Source organism: Chlamydotis macqueenii, chromosome 1 (assembly GCF_036417535.1).
Source record: "Chlamydotis macqueenii isolate bChlMac1 chromosome 1, bChlMac1.mat, whole genome shotgun sequence".
In the NCBI taxonomy this organism is placed as follows: Eukaryota; Metazoa; Chordata; class Aves; order Otidiformes; family Otididae; genus Chlamydotis; species Chlamydotis macqueenii.
Window position 1 is genome coordinate 89528604 of NC_141556.1, and position 17450 is coordinate 89546053.

Below are 17450 nucleotides of genomic sequence, written 5' to 3' on the forward strand. Positions count from 1 at the left end.
GCACCGCCCCGGCAGCGGGAGGACTCGCCGCCGCTGCCGGGCTCGGTAGAAGAGGGGAAGTGATGGCGCCGGCGGTGCTGCTGCTCCTTTTGCTCCTGCTACCGGTTGCCGCCGCCTACCTGTGCTGCGTGCGGCGGCACACGGGCAGCGCCGGGGCCGTGCTGCGCCGCCGGGAACCGGGCCGGGCCGAGGCGCGGAGCCGCAGCCCGCCGCGGGATCCCGTGAGCGCCGGGGAGGGAGCGGGAAGCGGGTGGGGAGGTGGCGGCAGCGGCAGCGGGGCCCGGCGCTCACTTCTCGCCTTCTCTCCGCAGTGGGCCCCGCGGCTGTGCGGCTCCAGCCTGCGCCTCTTCGTCCATGTAGCCAACACGGTGAGGGGGGGGGGGGGTAGGGTCGCCGCCGAGGCCCGGCACCTGCCGGCGAGGGGGGAGCCGGATAAACGGCTGTAAAATCCCGGGGTTGCCGGGGGAAAACCGGACGAGGATGAAACTGCTGGGGACTTCGGAGGGAGGGGGTCTCGGTTGGAAGGTTAAAACCCACGTTTGTAGGGGGATTGTAGGGAAGCTGCGGCTCTCTGAGTGGTTTTGGCTTCACGCTGTCCCCCAGGTGGGATGCCGTGGGGAGGGGGAGAGAGAGCTGGCCTGGGGGTGAGGGTGTCACGGGTGAGGAGAGCCCGAAGCCGACATTAAACTCAGAATGCAGCCGCCACCGGTATTGCTGGGGTGCGAAGGGATTCAGGTCCTTCAGCCCCCTGAGTAGGATTTTTGGGAAGGCGCTGAAGGCAGCTGTCCCCTCATTGCTCTCTTCGGGGCGGGGGGCTTTGGTGTTGAAGTTTCCCCTTCGTGCTCCCCTCCGGTGGGCTTTGGTGTTCCTGTGGGCTTGTGGAAGAGGTGTGATCGCTGTACAGCGGGGTGCCGGGGGAAGAAAAGCCTGCGTCCCCTTGGCAGTGAGCGCCTTGCGGCATCGTCCACCCCAAAGCAGGTGGATTTTGTTGCTGCTGCTGATGGGTCTTTCCTTTTGAGCCAGTGTCGAGATCAGGCGTGGATGTCTTGTTTCAGGAGTGTGACCTGTTACAGAGCTTGGCGGCTGGTTGGGCTGTGTTTGTTCGTGAGAATACTTTGCAAGTGGCTTTCTTCCAGGATATAACAACCAGAATATGAGTTTTATCCTTTCCTTTGTGGCTGCTTCTGGTGCACGCCCCTGGGCTCATTTCCTTTCCTGGCATCCCCCTTGGAGAGGAGACACAAGATTCTCAGTCTCCTACAGTATTGTGCTTCGATTAGATGTAGATTAGAAGCAATGTGTTTTCAAAAAGAGATGGTAATTCTTATGTAACGTATGAGGCAACATATCACTTCATGACTCTGGGAGTGTAAGCCTTGCTTCAGACTTGTACTGTATTTGTACATCCCTTAACAGGTTTTGTAGTCCGTTTTCAGACAGGCTAGAACAAGGCTGGTCTCCTTGGGACTGCTGGTATTGCTACACTGGGAACCAGGGTATTCGAAGAGTGTTTTCAGCTGTCTGCTACCATGGAGCCTCTAAATTTCTCATGCTTTTCCAAGTTAACTCGGTTTACTGCAGGAGCAGTAAAGAGACAGGGAAGATCCTAACAGTGAAATAAGCAGAATAATAATAAGCTTCTACCGTATCCAGTGTTTGCATAATCTGTGGAATGTGAAGGAAGTAATGGATGGGAGCTATATAGATGCCTCTTAACGGTGTTGCAGCCTGCAGCTGCAGGCTTTCTGGGCTGAGTCAGGGAAGGACAAAGGCAGGAGAGCCAGAAGAATACACTCTTTATAATTATATAAATGAGAAGTGGGGGGGGGGGAGCAGTTCAGGCCACTTTTGTGGCCTGAAATACAAATGTTTGTGTTATTTTTATGCTACATAGCATTGTGTGCTCCCTAGGGTGCTCTGAGACTGCAGCAATTCCACTTTCAGCATTCCTTGTCTAGTGAGGAAGGTGTTCAGGTCAAAGTTACAGCAAACCAATGTTTCTGCTTACTTTCTTCTAGGCTTTTGGACAGATCTGCTTACTGCCATTCTTAATAAGGTAAGAGTTAGGAGTTTTCTCCCCCTCCAAGCTTGTTGTTTTTGTGGGTTTTTTTTAAAGGTGCTTGCACACCACTTGCAGGTTGTCTGAAATGACCTTTTCTAAGAGAGAAGCTCGTAATTTGATCGGAGAGCGAGGAATACTATGTCATAGATGTTGTTTACTAGATTTTTTTTTTTTTAACTAGTCTAGTTTGAGCGGGTCTCTATTAGAAGAAGTTAACCTTTTTTCATAGGCAGGTGCATAGAAACCAAATTCATCAGCTTGCCTCCTTGCCTTTCTGTCCTTTTGCTAAAGAGCAGTCTTTCTTCAAAAGCCTGTGGATGTGTCAATCTGATGTGTTTATCACCAGTAGCAGGGAAATGAGGCCAGACATGAAGTTCAGAGGTTTTAGTATGTTCTTTTTAAAGACACTCACTGTTTTAGGTTGGCCTTTTCTTCTTCTCTCTCCCTTACGTTTTTGTTTAGAAACCGCTTTCAAGAGTATGTTGCACTGAAAGCCACTCAGGTGAGAGGTGTCAGGAACCTCAAGCTCAGGCTTGGCTCACATAGTTTGCCCGTCATTTGATGGGTCATCTGTGCAGGTCCCAGGACACTGAGAAATGTATTAAACACAGTTGGTACCCCTGAATTTTTACTTGAAATATGGGCTTTTTGAGCAAATCAAACTCAGACAAGTGTCACTGCTGTTATACAGCAGATCATTCATTGACATCTATAACAGGGTCTTGATTTTCTTGCTTACAGCCCTGGACTTGTGCTGTAATCCTTGTGGTGTTTGGTTGGAAACAGACTGTGTTGAAAGATGAAGAAGTCTGAAGAGGCTTATTTTCACAGTATTAGTGCTTGAATGTATGGCTTATACTACTTTCTCCTTTTCTTTTCCTCTCCGTTCCTGTCTTTATTGGCCTGTGGGCGATATGCCTAATTAAAGTGAATAAAAAACTTTCACTATTTCTTTCCCAGTTTGGGTTTATGGAGGCTGGCTGGCCTTATGTCAAGAGGTAGGAGGCTTTGTTAAGCAAGAAGAATAGATCTGATGCTGCCTTGAGGAAAGGTGTGAGAGATTATTTTGTAACTGTTGCAGCTCCCTGCTGTGAGAGCAGACTGCTAAGAGAAAATATTCTTGGGTAAGGTTTCCCCGGAACAGTTTGGAAAATTAGTCATGGTAGAGCTTGCGAACTCTAGCAGTGACTCTCTCTCTTTCAGGCTGAACAACTTCTCGCTCATGCGTTCACTTGACATTCTCGAAGATCCCACATTTATCCCGGAGGTTGCTGCGGAGGTTGCAGAAGACACGTCTGAGGCTAAAAGCACTCCGGATATTATTGAGCAGCTGATAGATGCAAGGTCAGTATGTGATGTGTAAGAGAGGAGTGGAAGAACACATGTTGGCACTATTATATTAGTGGGAAGCTGTTGTTGTCAGTAATCTGGATTAAAATGTTTTTACACACCCGGCTACTTTACAAAGCAAATTGTGCTGTCAGTCATCGTCCCTGTTGTGACTTACAAATCGCCAGTAGTTACAAGCAATGCGAAGCTTCTGCAAGCTTCAGGGAGTCTGCTCACTGGGGAGGGACCAAATTCTGCCCTTGCCAGGGCTCCCATTGCACTGTTAGAGCAGATATATGTGGTGGTTGGCTAGTCAGCGTGTACATCCCTTTAAGTGAGTTTGCAGGTGTGCTGTTTCTTGCCTGCAAGGAATCTCAAAGAGACCACAGAGGTTGCTGTGAGAAGTGAAGGAACACAGGGTACAAAGATAACAACCCACAAGAAATTAGGCTTTGTCAGTTAGGTTACTTGGAGAAAACCCTGTTCAGCTTCTTGATTGCAGTCTGTATTTTATTAAATCCCACTAGATTCCTAGTGAAACATTACTTGGGCTATGAATGCTCTTTCCCATCTGGTTTGGTTCTTAGTTGTGGGCCTATCCAGTAGTTACTGAAGATGTCTATGAGTTCCACTTCATGAGTATCTCAGAGAGTGGGTTCTCTGTATGTGTGTCTGCTTTTAACAAGACTAAACTTGTTCCTTGTTAGAGTTCTTAAGGTAAAGCAAGAAAAAACTTTCACCTCCTTCACTTTAGAGGAAGAGATGTATTTCCTCCAGGCATTGGTCAGGGTGAGTGCAGCCTTCTGGTTCTTGTGTCCCTAGCTCCACTGGTGATACATGGGGTATTACAGGGCAGGTTACATAACGTGCTATGCCTCTTCCCTGCATAGCACATTATGGTGCTGTACGCTGTCCTGTTCCAGGATATGGCTTTTGGGCTGGGTGATGATATGGAGACATCATGTAGCTAGCTCTTCAGATGATCTTATGTTGCTCCTGTTGTGATAAGAAACAGTCTATTTCTTATGCACTAGAGCTATTGATTTAGTTTTTAAGCAGTTTGCTAATGTGAATCCTTGTGATATTGAAGTTTACAGGTCTAAACAGGTGGCTTTCATAGTTCGCAGTTGCCCGTTTAATCCTTTCTTTGCAGGTCTGATTCTGCTAGCAATGGGTTTAGCTTCAAAGGGATCAAAGACTACCTGGACTGCTACCGGTAGGTGAAATTGTGGTCTCGGAACAACCTATCTTGCATGTTCCCCTGCTGTGGGCTGCTGCTGTTCCACAAGCTCTTGGGCATCTCTTTGTTAGGATTGTCCTTGAGGTACCATTGTTTAGCATCACCCTCTGCAGTCCTTTCCCTCTAACAGAATAATGAAGGAAAGCCAACCTGGAGAGCTGGCATAACTTCTACAAGCCCTGCAAAGATATTTTAATGCTGTTTTCCTTGGCTTATTATCAGTCTTCTCTGGGAAAGATTTCTACATACCTTGTTTGCCCAAACACGTGAGGGAGAAGGAGTGGAAGGTTCATCTGGATGATGCAAGTTGCACATACTGTGGGTCTCTGAAGGATCCGTTTATTCCCCAGCTGCTTGTGCTCCTCTGAGCAGTTTGCCTGCTTTCACCCAGTAAATGTGTCTAGCTTGGAAAGAGCTGGAAGCACATCCCTGACACTGAGGTTCTGCGAGCTGTTGGCTGCTCGGTAGTTCCTGGTTGCCTCTGGGACATGTGGCACATATGGAGCACTCAGGTAAATCCTCTTGTGCTCCTGGCACTTGTTCCTCGAGGGTCACCTGTGGCAGCAGGCTGCAGCCATGGAGCAAAAGGCTGACACTGCTGTCTGGTGTTATAGGTGCATCCTGACTGTGAGGCTTTTGTCAGCCGGAGAGAGATGTGTTTGTGGTGTAATGTAGCCTTTTGCAAGGAGGGAGGGAAGGCATGTTTGTTAAAGGTGGGTTATGACAGTACTGCTGGGAGCCTCTTCCCTGTAATGGGAGGCCTGTATAAAGGGGGCTGGCCTTTTGGTCCTAGCTCATGATACTGGGAGTTTTATAGCCTCAGGCTTTCAGGAGCTTGAAGACTCTATAAAGTTGTCAGCTGTCCTTCCCTGTTTATCTGGTGGTTCAGGAATATCTGGGTAACACTCCTAGCTCCTGCCCCTTCTCTAAGAGTTGGGGCTGTGCTGTGTAGGCAAATTCTCCCCTTGAGGAAAGAAGTCTCCTGTCTTGATGGTGTCAACTGAAATGATCACTACACACTAATTCTTATCCAGTTCTTGCTTACAGCTGTGACAGCTACCATCTTGCTACATGAGAGACAAACTCTGTTTGTGGGTGTGGTGTGGGGGTCTTGTAACAAGGTCCCAGCTTCTTCTGTCCTGTAGGAGTGGGAAGCTGACACCATCTGAGGTAGCAAAGAACATCATTGCCGTGCTGGAGGACTGCAACAAATCCACGCCCCCACTCAGAGCGATAGTGCAATGGGACCAGGAGCAAATAATGCTGGTAATGTCTGCCTCTGATAGGAAAGGAGCCTCTTCCACCCTAAGAGCAGTAGCATCCATTATAAGGGGCAGAGGCTCTTCTGCTGATATATTGCACAGAAAAATATGTACATTTTTCCTCCCTTCTTGTGCAGAGGACTGTAGACAAGGTTGCTTTCCTTCCTGGAAAGAGAGGTAGCATTAAAGCAGTCTGTTTCCTGCTGGATGACTATGTTTAAAACAGGACTTCTGTGTTCATGTGGCATCTATTGGTATAGATGCTTCCAAGTAGTAGTTTCCCACCAGCATATGGTGGAAGAAGAAAGAATTTATAGTTTGGCTCAGTAGCAGCCTAGGAAAGCCATTTTTGGTATCTGCTCTGATACTGGTAGTGACCTTCAGCTCAACTAAATACATATAACATACACTTTTTTTTTTATCTCTGTGCAGATGGCTGAGGCCTCCACTGCTCGTTACAGGAATAAATGTACCCTGTCTTATCTGGATGGCATCCCAGTGTGTCTGAAAGAAGAGTTCAAAGTGGTGGGTTTCTTTGTCTAGCTGCAGGTGGTCAACCTGGATAACTCGCTGAACAAGGTTTTAAGGCCAACTTCTCAGCAGAAGCCTGAGAATATGTTTGTAATAGGGGGTAGCATGTGAGTTTAATGAGTAGGATTAACACGTTTGGCCAGGTGAAGACAGATCTTGGGTAGAGCAGACATATTCCGTATCTTTTACCGATTTCTTTAATCCATGAGGAGCAGAGGGTGGGGGTGGGAAACAGTTGCTCTTATGATGAAATGCAAATGTATAAAATCATCTGTAGCAGTGGGTGTATCTGTCTGTATTTTTTCAGGCGCTGAATCTGCTTCACTGGCAAAGTATCCCTCTTTCCTTACCTTAAATGACACGTGTCAGAAACATGCAAGTTCCTTTGAAAATCTCCACTCACAAGGGAGTTTTGCCTGTGGCCTAACAACAGTTACCATTAAATACTCCTGGCAGTGCCGTGAAGCTGTCATAGGCTCTGCAGAGACCTACCCGTAGAGTGAGAGCCCTGTTTATGTACAGATTTTTCCATTGCTGCTTCGAAGTGAAGAGTACTTAGCATACCCTGAAAATGAGTCCATCTGGTATTTTGGCATTCATCTAATCTTGGTGCCTTGCTTCAAAGCACTGCAGATCTGAAACGCTGCAACTCTGTCCATAGAAAAATGGTAAATAGAGCTCCTGTGTGCTGTGGGGCCAAGGTGACTGTTCTGCAACCTCTGGGCATAGCAATTGCATTGCTGCAGGGAGACAGACTTTCTGACTGTCTACATATTTCTACTCTTTGGTGTCATGGTATAAAATGGACTCCTCTGCATGGGAGAAGGACCAAATATTGAAGTGTCCCTCCTAACAGAAACCTACACAGGACAAGTTGGTTGGCTTCCTAGCCCTTACTTACCTCTGTGGGTCCTAATGTCTGGGATCTGTTGTGGAGTTGAAGTGCGCATATGAAGCATGCACATGTACCTGCCTCCTTTGCCAGGGTTTTAGGATGAATAATAAAGTGTCTTCTTGCTAAGGTACCTTACCATCACCGAGTGGGAACAGTGTATCTTGGGACAGAGCCTGAAACAGAAGATGCTACTGTGGCCAAGAGGCTACGAGAAGCTGGGGCTATCATTATTGGGGTCTCAAACATGCATGAACTAGGGACTGGAACAACTGGATGCAACCCTAATAGGTAAAAAATCTTTCCCCTCTCCTCTCTCTTGTCTAGAAAGACATAAAAGTCTGTCCAGAACTGATAGGGAAGGGTACAAAAATAGGGCAAGCATGTGGAAATAAAACTTATGGAAGTATGCTATGCAGGGAGAACCCTGGGGGGAATGAAAACCCAGCATTGTAGATTTGAGGACCAGAGTAGCCATGGAAGCCTGAAGGTTCCTGAAACCAAAGGAAGGAGAGAATCCAAGTGGTGTCTGCTGAGTAAGGAACTTGGTTTGCCAAGCCTTACAGGCCCAGAGGTGTGAATGTTTACAGAATGAGTGGTAGACAAAAGTGGTGACAGAAAACAAATAAACAGTAATCTAATGCTCAGTCACAGTAATGGCTAAAGGCCCAGAACGGTCATCTCAGGAGAGCATAGTGTTTTTATTTCCTAGCTAAGACAGGTTCACTGGAATTTGCTTTACTGTTGTGAATTCTATAGCTGTAGCCAAGCTAAGAACTGCTATTCCAGAGCAGTGGTTCTCACTGCTCCTTGATAAGCCATGTGCAGAGCCATGCTTTGTGCATGTGCAGCTGGATGGAACTGGGGCTTGCCTTCAGCTGCAACTACCTGCCAGGGCATTTCCTCACTGTGTGAAGTTGGCTGGATAGCCTGCTGTCTGGCAGGTCTTTTTGGTGTCTGGGGGCTGTGGTCAGGCTGAAGACTTCAGGAGCTGTTGCTCTGGGATGAAGGGCAGAGCTGAGGATGCAGACTTGACTGTCTGTAAGAATTGCTGCCCACCAACTGCTCCACCTTTTGGAACTGCACAATGCACTGTGGCATGCAGTAATGGCACGGTGCTGTTGCAGACGGAAGAGCTGGAGTGGCATCTTTTCTCTTGCTTTGAGTGTCTCTCTTGGATAGGCTGCTTGTGGTAACAAGAGATTGGACTCTGAGGCAGAAGTATCTTTTGAATCTTGTTTTCTAGGGACATAGCATACCTGGGATTAAATGGTATCTCTTTACTAAGAGATCAGAATCCTTGAGCTGTGTTTCTGGTTGGTTTCTTGCCCTGTAGCACATATGGTCCTTCCTAGGAAAAGATTCAACACTATTTGTCTGCTTCAGGTACCACAAGATCCCTAGGAATCCCTACAAGCCGAACCACTTCACAGGTGGGAGCTCCAGTGGGTCAGCAGCAGCTGTAGCAGCAGGTAGGTGGTCTTAAATGGAATTCAAGGGTGGTAGGAGGAAGGTCCTGAGCCAAAGTACCTCAGGCATTTAATTTTTATGAGGGGGTTTAGAAGCTGGAGGGAACTCCTAGCTGAACAGAGCACTCTGTGTGCTGTCTTGGCTACAGCTGCTCGTAGAACGGACAGGGCAACACAATGTCTTTCTGATCACCCCAATGTGTGGGGTTTTTTTTGCAGGTCTCTGCCCCATGGCTATCGGCACAGATGGAGGCGGCTCTGTGAGGATTCCTGCTTCGTTCTGTGGTGTGGTGGGGCTGAAAGGTAGAACCCTTTAATCACGGAGGGGGTGTGTGTCTTGTTTGCTGTATCAGACGGAATGCCACAAACAAGTCAGGCACAGTCCCTTAATTCCTGTCCAGCAAAACTTGTCCAGAGAAACTCTGGAGTTTAACACCCTGAGAGTCATGTGGCTGGGCTGGCAGATTGAATAGATGTTCAAAAAAACCTGACTTAAGTATTTGAGTCAAATGCTAAACAAAACATGCATGCTGCTTTTCTTTCTACCCACTTGTCCCTCTTCAATCTTCCTTCTTTGCTGGGAGGTGTTCCCAACATAGTTGGGTATCTGTAGTGAGCTGGTGAAAAGCATCTTCACCTACAATGGTTTGCCATCACCCCAGTTATATGGAGAGGCTGATGCTGTTCAGATTTGTATCTGGTAAGTTAAACCTGGTCATAGGCTTGTGTGAAACCAGGATGTAGTCATTCCCTCTTATCTCAGTGTTACAACAAGTACCATTGCAGTTTTTGCAGTAAGAATTAATGTAATCAAGGAGAATGTGCTGAGGACATAAGAAAAGCAAAGAGCAGTGTCTACAGCATGGAAGATGGCAAGGCAGGATTGTCACTTGGAAGAGATGCTGGCTTTTGGGAATGGTTTATCATTCCGAAGCATCTTGGCTCCTTCATCTGAGACCAGATACTCAGCCATTACTCTGTTTTTCCATCCTTCACATGTGATCAACTTGATTAATCTTGATTCATCTGAGGAAGATAATGATGACGATGACAAAAACCCAACTGCTCAGAAAGGCGATACGAGTACTCACGGAAGACAACTGGTGTTAGGCACAAAGTCTCGCTGGTGAAGAGAATCTCCTGCTGTTGATAATCCTGCTCCTGCTTCTCCACTCTCCATACCATAGATGCTGCTTCTGCATATTTAGATACATGTATTTCAAAATGTCCCTGCACACATTTCCCCTCAACTAAGTAATTTCTTATGGGGGGAAACAGTTTCACTATTTGTTGAATGCATCTGTTTCACTGATGAGACAGATCATGGTCAGTGGAACAGGGTACTGAAAGATGAGTGACTGGGCTCTGAAACAGCAGATATAAAAGTGACTGACAGGGGTGTATTGCTTACTGACTGGATGCACCAGAGCCTTCTAGGTCAGATCTTACCAGCAACTGCTGGTAGCTAGCTAACTGCTAATTTATTTTTCTCTAGGTACGTTTGGGCGCATCAGTTGTCATGGCAGCTTGCCGCTCTCCTATTCCACAGTCAGCGCAGGTAAGAGGACTTGTGCTGCACTTCTGGGGCTTTGCTGTGCCTCCTCATTGGGGAGGCAATCTGTGCCTACAAAAGACTTTGGGAGGAAGGTACTATTTATCCCTTGTCACATTTTTATAACTGATCTTTCTTTTACAGGCCCTATCTGTACCTCAGTGGCAGATGCAGCCATTGTTTACAGTATCCTTGCTGGGCCAGATCTGCTCTATCCATATGGTAAGCGAGCCCTCTCCCTCCCTGAGCCCAGGTGCTCTGCCTTCCTAGAGGTATCCTAGATAAACGGAGGAACTCTTGTTTGTTCCCTGCAGGATTAAAACAGCCCAAAGCAACCCTATCTGGTATGTGTGCATCTGACCTGAAAGGCTTAAAACTGGGAGTGGACTGGACATTTTTTGAGGTGCCTGTTCTACCTCTCTCTTTCTGCTGCTTTGCAAAACAAGATTTTAAAGGAATTCAGTGCATTCACTGTTCTCTTGCCTGTCACCATCAGAGGGTCTCATATTTAGTCCTACAATTGTAAGAGAATATGCCTGGGTGAAAACATCAACAGGGATAGATGTGTTTTTTTTTTTTTTTTTTTCCCTAAGGCAGCCTTTTGAATAAAAGTCTCTTGGAGGGAAGAGGAATGCTAATGACTGTACAGTTGATGGCAGTATGCTTCCTCGTACTGCTGTTCCTATTGGAAGCAAAGCTTCTGAAATGATTACAAAAGGCAGTTAGTCTAAAATCAAATTAGGAAAATTAGTGTATCCATTTGGAGACAGTGCTCTAGCTGCAGAGTGATATTTCATCATTTCATTGTAGAAACTGGGCTTGCAAGCTAGTACTGCCTGGCAATTGTAATGCAACCCCACAAATGTTCTCAGGATTTCTTCCCTGGAGGAAAACAAGGACTCTTTCTGGCTCTACCCCGGTGCAGAGGAGGAATATCCTCTCCTCTGGAAAAGAGGACCTTTCTTTTTCCTTAGGGATATGACCTGCAAGCTGTTCTCTTAGACCAGGTAGCCTAAGGCAGTACTGGAGGGCTGTGTTTCACTAGCATTACGGATAGGAACAAGGAAAGCTCCATGAGGACCAAAGTCTTGGTGAGTGTGCTCACCAAAGAAAGGAGGGCAGATACTAAAGTCTACTTAGTTCTTTCCTCTTATTCTCTAGGCATGTGATGCTGAAGTCCTGTCCATCTGTGAGAAAGGTAAAGATGAAAAGTCTGTAAGTCTCTTATTCTGCCTGATGTTATGGTATCACTTGGTGCTCCTCATATGTATGCATTTAAAAGACCTCGCTTGAAGTCCTTGAAAGGCAGATGCTTAAAGAGGCCTGGCTGGACAAACAGCAATAGCTTTGTATTAGGGAAGCCCTCCTGACTGCTGAGGGTTAAAAAGCTCAGCAGTTGTAGGCCTGTCAGGGTACAATGGAAGAATGCAGTCCAGTGTGCTAAGCCTCTGTCTGTATAAAGGCAGATCTGTGCTCAGCAATACTTACTCTGCAAGCTTTAATGGTAAAAGACTTTTGAGGGAGGGACTTGTTTCACACCATAATGTTCAGTAGGAAAGACCAGGCTAGGTCTTTATGATGTATCCAGTCCTTTGGCATTTCCTTTAAATCAGACAAATAGTGCCTTTAGGGTGGCTTTGTCAGATTTTAGACTAAGCAAAATTGACCCTGGTGAGTCCCTGGGAGTGGGGGAGAAAGACTCTACAATGCCTGGTATAGTAGTTGGTCTCCTATGCGTTGGAGCTGAGATAGTTAACAGTATTCAGGCTTTGTTTGCCTGGATTTTCTTCAGCCTCCTTTATTTCTATAGACAGGCTTCTACATCTGTAGAGTTTTCTGAGGAGAGATGCAGCATAGCCAGTGAAATAGGCAAGCTTGAGTATTTATTAAGAAGTTGGGGTCAAAGAAAGAAGATTCTTTTTAGACTGCAAAAGATTATTTTTCTGAAGTCTTAGTGTTCAGCCTTGCTAAAGTGCATCAGGATTTAGTGAACCTGGTCTCTTGAGTATCTCCCGGGTTCCTTTACCATTACGGCTCAGAAGAGGCTTTGAATGGGAATCTCATGATGCTAAATAATCACTTCATGCTGATAAAATACCAGTCGCGTCAAGTTTTCAGGGAAGCAGTGTCAGTCCACCTCTACTCTTTGGTGTTTAACTGTGGGGCTAGAGAGAGGAGATGAACTTATCCGAAAGGTCGCGGGTAAGTTAGGACCTGTCTGCAAGTCCCTACCCCTGCCTTGTTAGAAAACTGAGATCTAGTTAGGCTGAGGGCTTTTACCTATGAGAAGCAGCTGCAGCAGTCTGAATGCCACATGGTGCACTGAAGATGCTTGCCTTGTAATGACCTATGGGGTCTCTTAACTTCTCAAGGGGGTGGGGATTCGCAGCCCTTCTATGAAGTTTGGAGAACTCAGGGATGCTGTCTGTGCTTTACCTGTTCTGTATGCAGCTGTGGAGCACCTGCAGAGTTTGGGAGCCAGCGTAGTTGAAGTGTCTCTTCCAGAGATGGAAGAAGTTCGAGTAGCACATGTAATCTGCATTCTGAGTGAGATGAGGGACTTCCTGCAACCTGACTTCAATAAACATTTCCAGGAAATGGTAAGTAGCAGTGGCTTGGATCAGTGGCAATAGTTGTCCTGGCTGATACAGAACAAGTGTCGTACCAGCGAGAAACCTGAGGCTCTCCTGCTTTTTCTGTGACAAACCACCTGTTGGATGACTACTGATAGAGGAGAGGAGACCTGTAAGAGAACTCCTGGGCTGTCACATTGTTTCTTACAAGCACAGCCACGATCAATGTTTTCTCTTTCAGAATTTGGAGACTCGGGCTAACCTGGCCTTGGCTTCCCAATTCACAGCTCTGGATTATATTACGGTAAGGAACTTACTGTGGTGAAGGCTGAAGGGAGGCACCTAGTTAAATTGTAAAGGTGGGGTTCTCTTAACCTCCCCAAACATGTGGAAAGATGTCACCCAGCTGTACTGCCCTCTTCTGTGAAAGCATGCTGAATGGTGGGGCACCATAGAGGATATGCCACCTGGACTGGTGTCCTGCATCATGATTCCAAACTGCAGGAATGGTGTCTTCTTTAGCAAAGACATAGGCTCTGATGGGCAGAGTCTGTCAACATCAAATATGAGCCTCATGAACCAAGAGGGCCTGGTCAGACAGTAGTCTTTCTGCTTGCAGGCAAATCGACAGAGAACTCGGAGCATGAGATTTTTGCAAGAAATCTTCACCACTGTGAACTGTATCCTTACACCAGGTATTGGCAGCCTTGGCCAAAGAGCTGGTTCCCAACAGCTCTGTGGTGCATTTTAAGAACAGTCACTCCATGAACTTTCCCTCCTCAATTTTAAGAGCATGACTTTTGTGCAAATATTTTGCTGTGCCTCAAGCCTTTAGAAGATAATGCAGCTTGGTTAGAAAGACTGCTGTGTATTTCTACATTTCCTGTGTATTTCTAGACTTGTTGCCTATATCCATAGCATTGAGAAACTCCTTTTTGTTACTTGAAACAGGAGCTGCAGAGCCAGCACACTTACACAGGAAGGACTGGACATCTACTTATGTATGCAAACATTCTTGTTCTAAATGGACTAACTGCTTTATTAATAAATCCCAGCGACTTGGTTGTGTTCCAGGGGCATGAGTTTGCATCACCAATGTAAATCAAACCTCTGGCTTTAACGAACTGAGCTGTTCCTTGAAGATTGCCCACTGCCTGATTCTTCCTCTGCTCTTTAAGCACTGGATCAGGTTGTACAGAGAGGCTGTGGAATCTCCATCCCTAGGGATATTCAAAAGCCATTCAGACATGGTTCTGGGCAACCTGCTCTAGCTGACCATCCTTGAGACAGATGGTTAGAGAGGATGACCTCCTGAGGCCCCTTTCAATCTCAGTCATACTGTGATTCCTCCACAGCTGTTCCTTGCACTGCCCCAAGAATCTTTGAATCTGACCTCTTGACTGGGAGCAGCGATATGACCTTCGCAGTCCGGTCCATGAGGTAAGAAGAGTGCTGCTTGCACTATGGAAGCAAAAGCTTGTGGACAGCCGGAGACTAGCTGCACTAACCGAAGGAGCTCAGGCTGTAGAGCTGGAGAGATCGATCCTAGCTGCCTCCCCCCAAAAAGGATGACTGTCCCAGGGCAGGAATGCTGATGACAGCTTTTCCCACAGGTTCATGCAGCTTGCTAACTTCACTGGGATTCCAGGCCTTGTGGTCCCTGTTGGATATTCTACTGCTGGGCTTCCCATCAGCTTTCAGGTGAGTATTGGCTCTTTGTGAATGCTGGGTCACAAAATCCCCAGCTGGCTTTGACCTGAACCACTATAACCAGGTTTCTACTGTTCCACACAGCACACTCAAAAAGCTGGCAGGTACTGGTAATAAAGTTTTAACTTGTGAGTGAAGAAATTTGCCTGAGAGTAGCTCACTCCTGAGTGGCAGAGGGACTTTTCAGGTATCTGGGAGATAGGATTTCTTTATCTCCCTGTCTACTTGCATCAGTACCCACTATTTGTCACTACTCTTTCTTCTTTTCCTTATTTCTGAGTTCTGTAACTTCTTCTTTAAGTCTTTCCTTGCCCTTCTGCCTCTTGAAGTGGAACTAATGTAATTACAAGACATGGACCTTTCATTTACAAGTCACCCAGCTGCCTTTATCCCAAATGCAGTGATACCATACTTACTGGGGTAAGAGGGAAAAGCATGTGTCCTTTTGGTGCTGTTGGCCCGGGGGGGGCGGGCAGGCAGAAACTCTGTTAGTTACTTTCAAGAGTGTATGTATGTGATGATGCAACTTTCCCCCTCCTCCCCCCTTCTCTCTCTGCCTCTCTTATCTTCTCCCAGGTCATGGCAAAATGGTGGGATGAAGCTGTTCTTCTGAGGATTGGCTTGAAGCTAGAGCAGTTTCGTTACCAGACCAAAAAACCATCCATTTATTATGACATCCTCGCATGATGGAACGACCAAGATGGGGAATAAGTCTATTTGTCCTAGTCTGACCTGACCAAGTATTGAAGTGGACTTTTTTCAATGTTCATCTGAATAAGGCTTAGTAGCAGGCCCATTTGAGTAATGGGGAGGAACGCTGATCTAAGCAGGCACTGCTGTTGAGCAGGCATCATTTTTGCTGTTTGTTATTGGATGCTCCAGTTTATACTGGGGAGACCAGCTGTGCTAGCTAGTTCCTTACTGTGTTTTTACCGTCAGGGGAAGCTGCAACTATCTTCTGCAACTTCTTTCCATGTAGGTGTCCTGTGTAAAGATGGAAGACAGTTGCATCTTCAGGACTGCACATGGGCAGTTCATGCTACTGTGCATGGAAAGGTGCAATCCCTAGACCTTGAACCTTCTCACACAACTCCTCCTGCTCCAGGATATAACAAAGGTACTGTTTTGAGGTGGAGAGGCAGCAAATAACGCTTAGCTCCCTTAGAATGAGGAGGATCTTAACACACCTGCAATTAGGTAGTGTGTGTTTTAGCCCCTTACTTAGATAGCTGTTCAGCAAAATAGAAACCCTGTAGCTATGGCAGTGTCACTGTGCTTCTGTCCCCTATGCTGCACGCAGTGCAAGGTCAGTCCAGCTGTTGCACAAAGTAAGGCTGTGCTCGCTGCATGAGCAGTCCCACTCACCTTCAGCCTTGCATGCAAGAGGAGGAAAAAGCACAGCATGAACTCCCATCAATTCTGTGACCCAAAGCCCTGGTCCAGGGTTGTGGCATTCTGTTGTACATCTCTTTCCCAAACTAAGCCTTGGAGAGCCTCTTTTCTCCCACTGGTTGCTGAAGTATAAACCTACTATCATTTATGTGTCCAAATAGAAGAAACTGCCTAGTAACACTGAAATACTGTTCAAGGGGTACTGAGCCAGCTATTACAAATGGGTGAAATCTGTAGGAAATGCTACCAAGCTACTACAAGAATTGAAGCTGGGCGCAAGAAAAACGTTGCACAAAGCTATGTGCAGCAAAAGAGGCTGCTCTAGGTAAGCCAACCCCCTCTTATCCCAAGTGTACTTCCTAAAGTAATCAAGGTCAAATTAAGACATTGATTAAAGATGAGGCTATACTGCGTAAAGCATGGCCTGGCTCTAAGCCACAGCACTGTTTCAGTGATAGGTTCCAGACTGTAACCTCCAAGTACCTGCATCCTGCTGGCAGCACTAGGGCCACATGAAAGATAAGAAAAGGCCCAGGAGTAACCAAAGCTAAGCACTTGTGTTCATTTTGGAGTAGTTTGGGGTTAATGCTCAGGCATCTCCTGTTGCCTACCTCATCGGGTATGCTGGGCTTGTGATCAGGCTGCTGGAGAAGCTGTCCTACAGCCAGGAGCAGAGAAGATCACTGTATTCTCACTTAGCTTGGAAGGAAAGAAGGAACAAAAAGTAGTTGCAGCTTCTCCCAAACTCAGTACAGTTCAGGGTTTTTTTTCCCCCCGTACATATCCACTCTTAAAACAGCACTTTACTAATGGCTAAAGTTAAGTCAGATGGCATCTGAATGGAAGAATACTGCATTGCTGTTTCCTCCTTAATCATCTGAGTTAAAGCATCAACTCCTACCATCAGCTGTCACCAGCATCCTCAGTTTAATTAATTATACGGTTGATACTGTCTTTTCTCTTAAATTCCTCTATGTGATACTGCCATAACTATTTTTTCACTAGATTCTAGTATGGTTCGGTTTTTATGAAGAACAGTTTAAAAGCAAAGTATTTCCTCTATTATTAATGATAAGTTATTAAACATGACCAACAAACCTGAGAATGAAACACTGATTAAATGCATTGTATAGCAATAAGGGATCGATAAGTGTTTGACAAGAATAAATTTCTGCCAGGAACATTACTGATTTAAGGAAATGGTTGAATATTCCCTAATTTAATGCTGTTACTCAAGGGATTAGAGATGGGTGTTTTAAATATTCAGTTATCATCCTGCTAGATTAAGCTATTTTTTTTAAGTCCCTTCCTAAATGATACACTACCCTAAAACTATAATTTCAATATTTAGTTCATCCTCTGGGCAGAGCAAGGGAGCTCAAGTTGCTAGGAGGAAAGATAGGAGCTAAAGTGAAGCTTGTTACTTTTTAAAAATAAT

General features: G+C 46.1%; 1 protein-coding gene across 2 annotated transcripts; it reads left to right on the plus strand.

Moving 5' to 3' along the window:
- Positions 1-62: 62 nt before the first annotated feature.
- LOC104486004 (uncharacterized) lies at positions 63-17198 on the plus strand. 2 transcript variants are annotated; one of them, XM_086761067.1, is made up of 20 exons: positions 63-221; positions 312-368; positions 2019-2056; positions 3266-3406; positions 4545-4607; positions 5777-5897; positions 6326-6418; positions 7447-7607; positions 8703-8788; positions 9005-9088; positions 10281-10343; positions 10482-10559; positions 10652-10740; positions 11499-11535; positions 12789-12937; positions 13152-13214; positions 13530-13605; positions 14266-14350; positions 14524-14611; positions 15197-17198. In XM_086761067.1, exons 1-20 carry the CDS (start codon positions 63-65, stop codon positions 15305-15307), a joined length of 1842 nt encoding a protein of 613 aa, XP_086617193.1. In that variant the 3' UTR covers positions 15308-17198. The 2 variants fall into 2 exon arrangements, with proteins under 2 accessions (XP_086617193.1, XP_086617198.1); XM_086761072.1 differs by lacking the exons at positions 14266-14350; positions 14524-14611; positions 15197-17198 and adding an exon at positions 13862-14257.
- Positions 17199-17450: the final 252 nt, after the last annotated feature.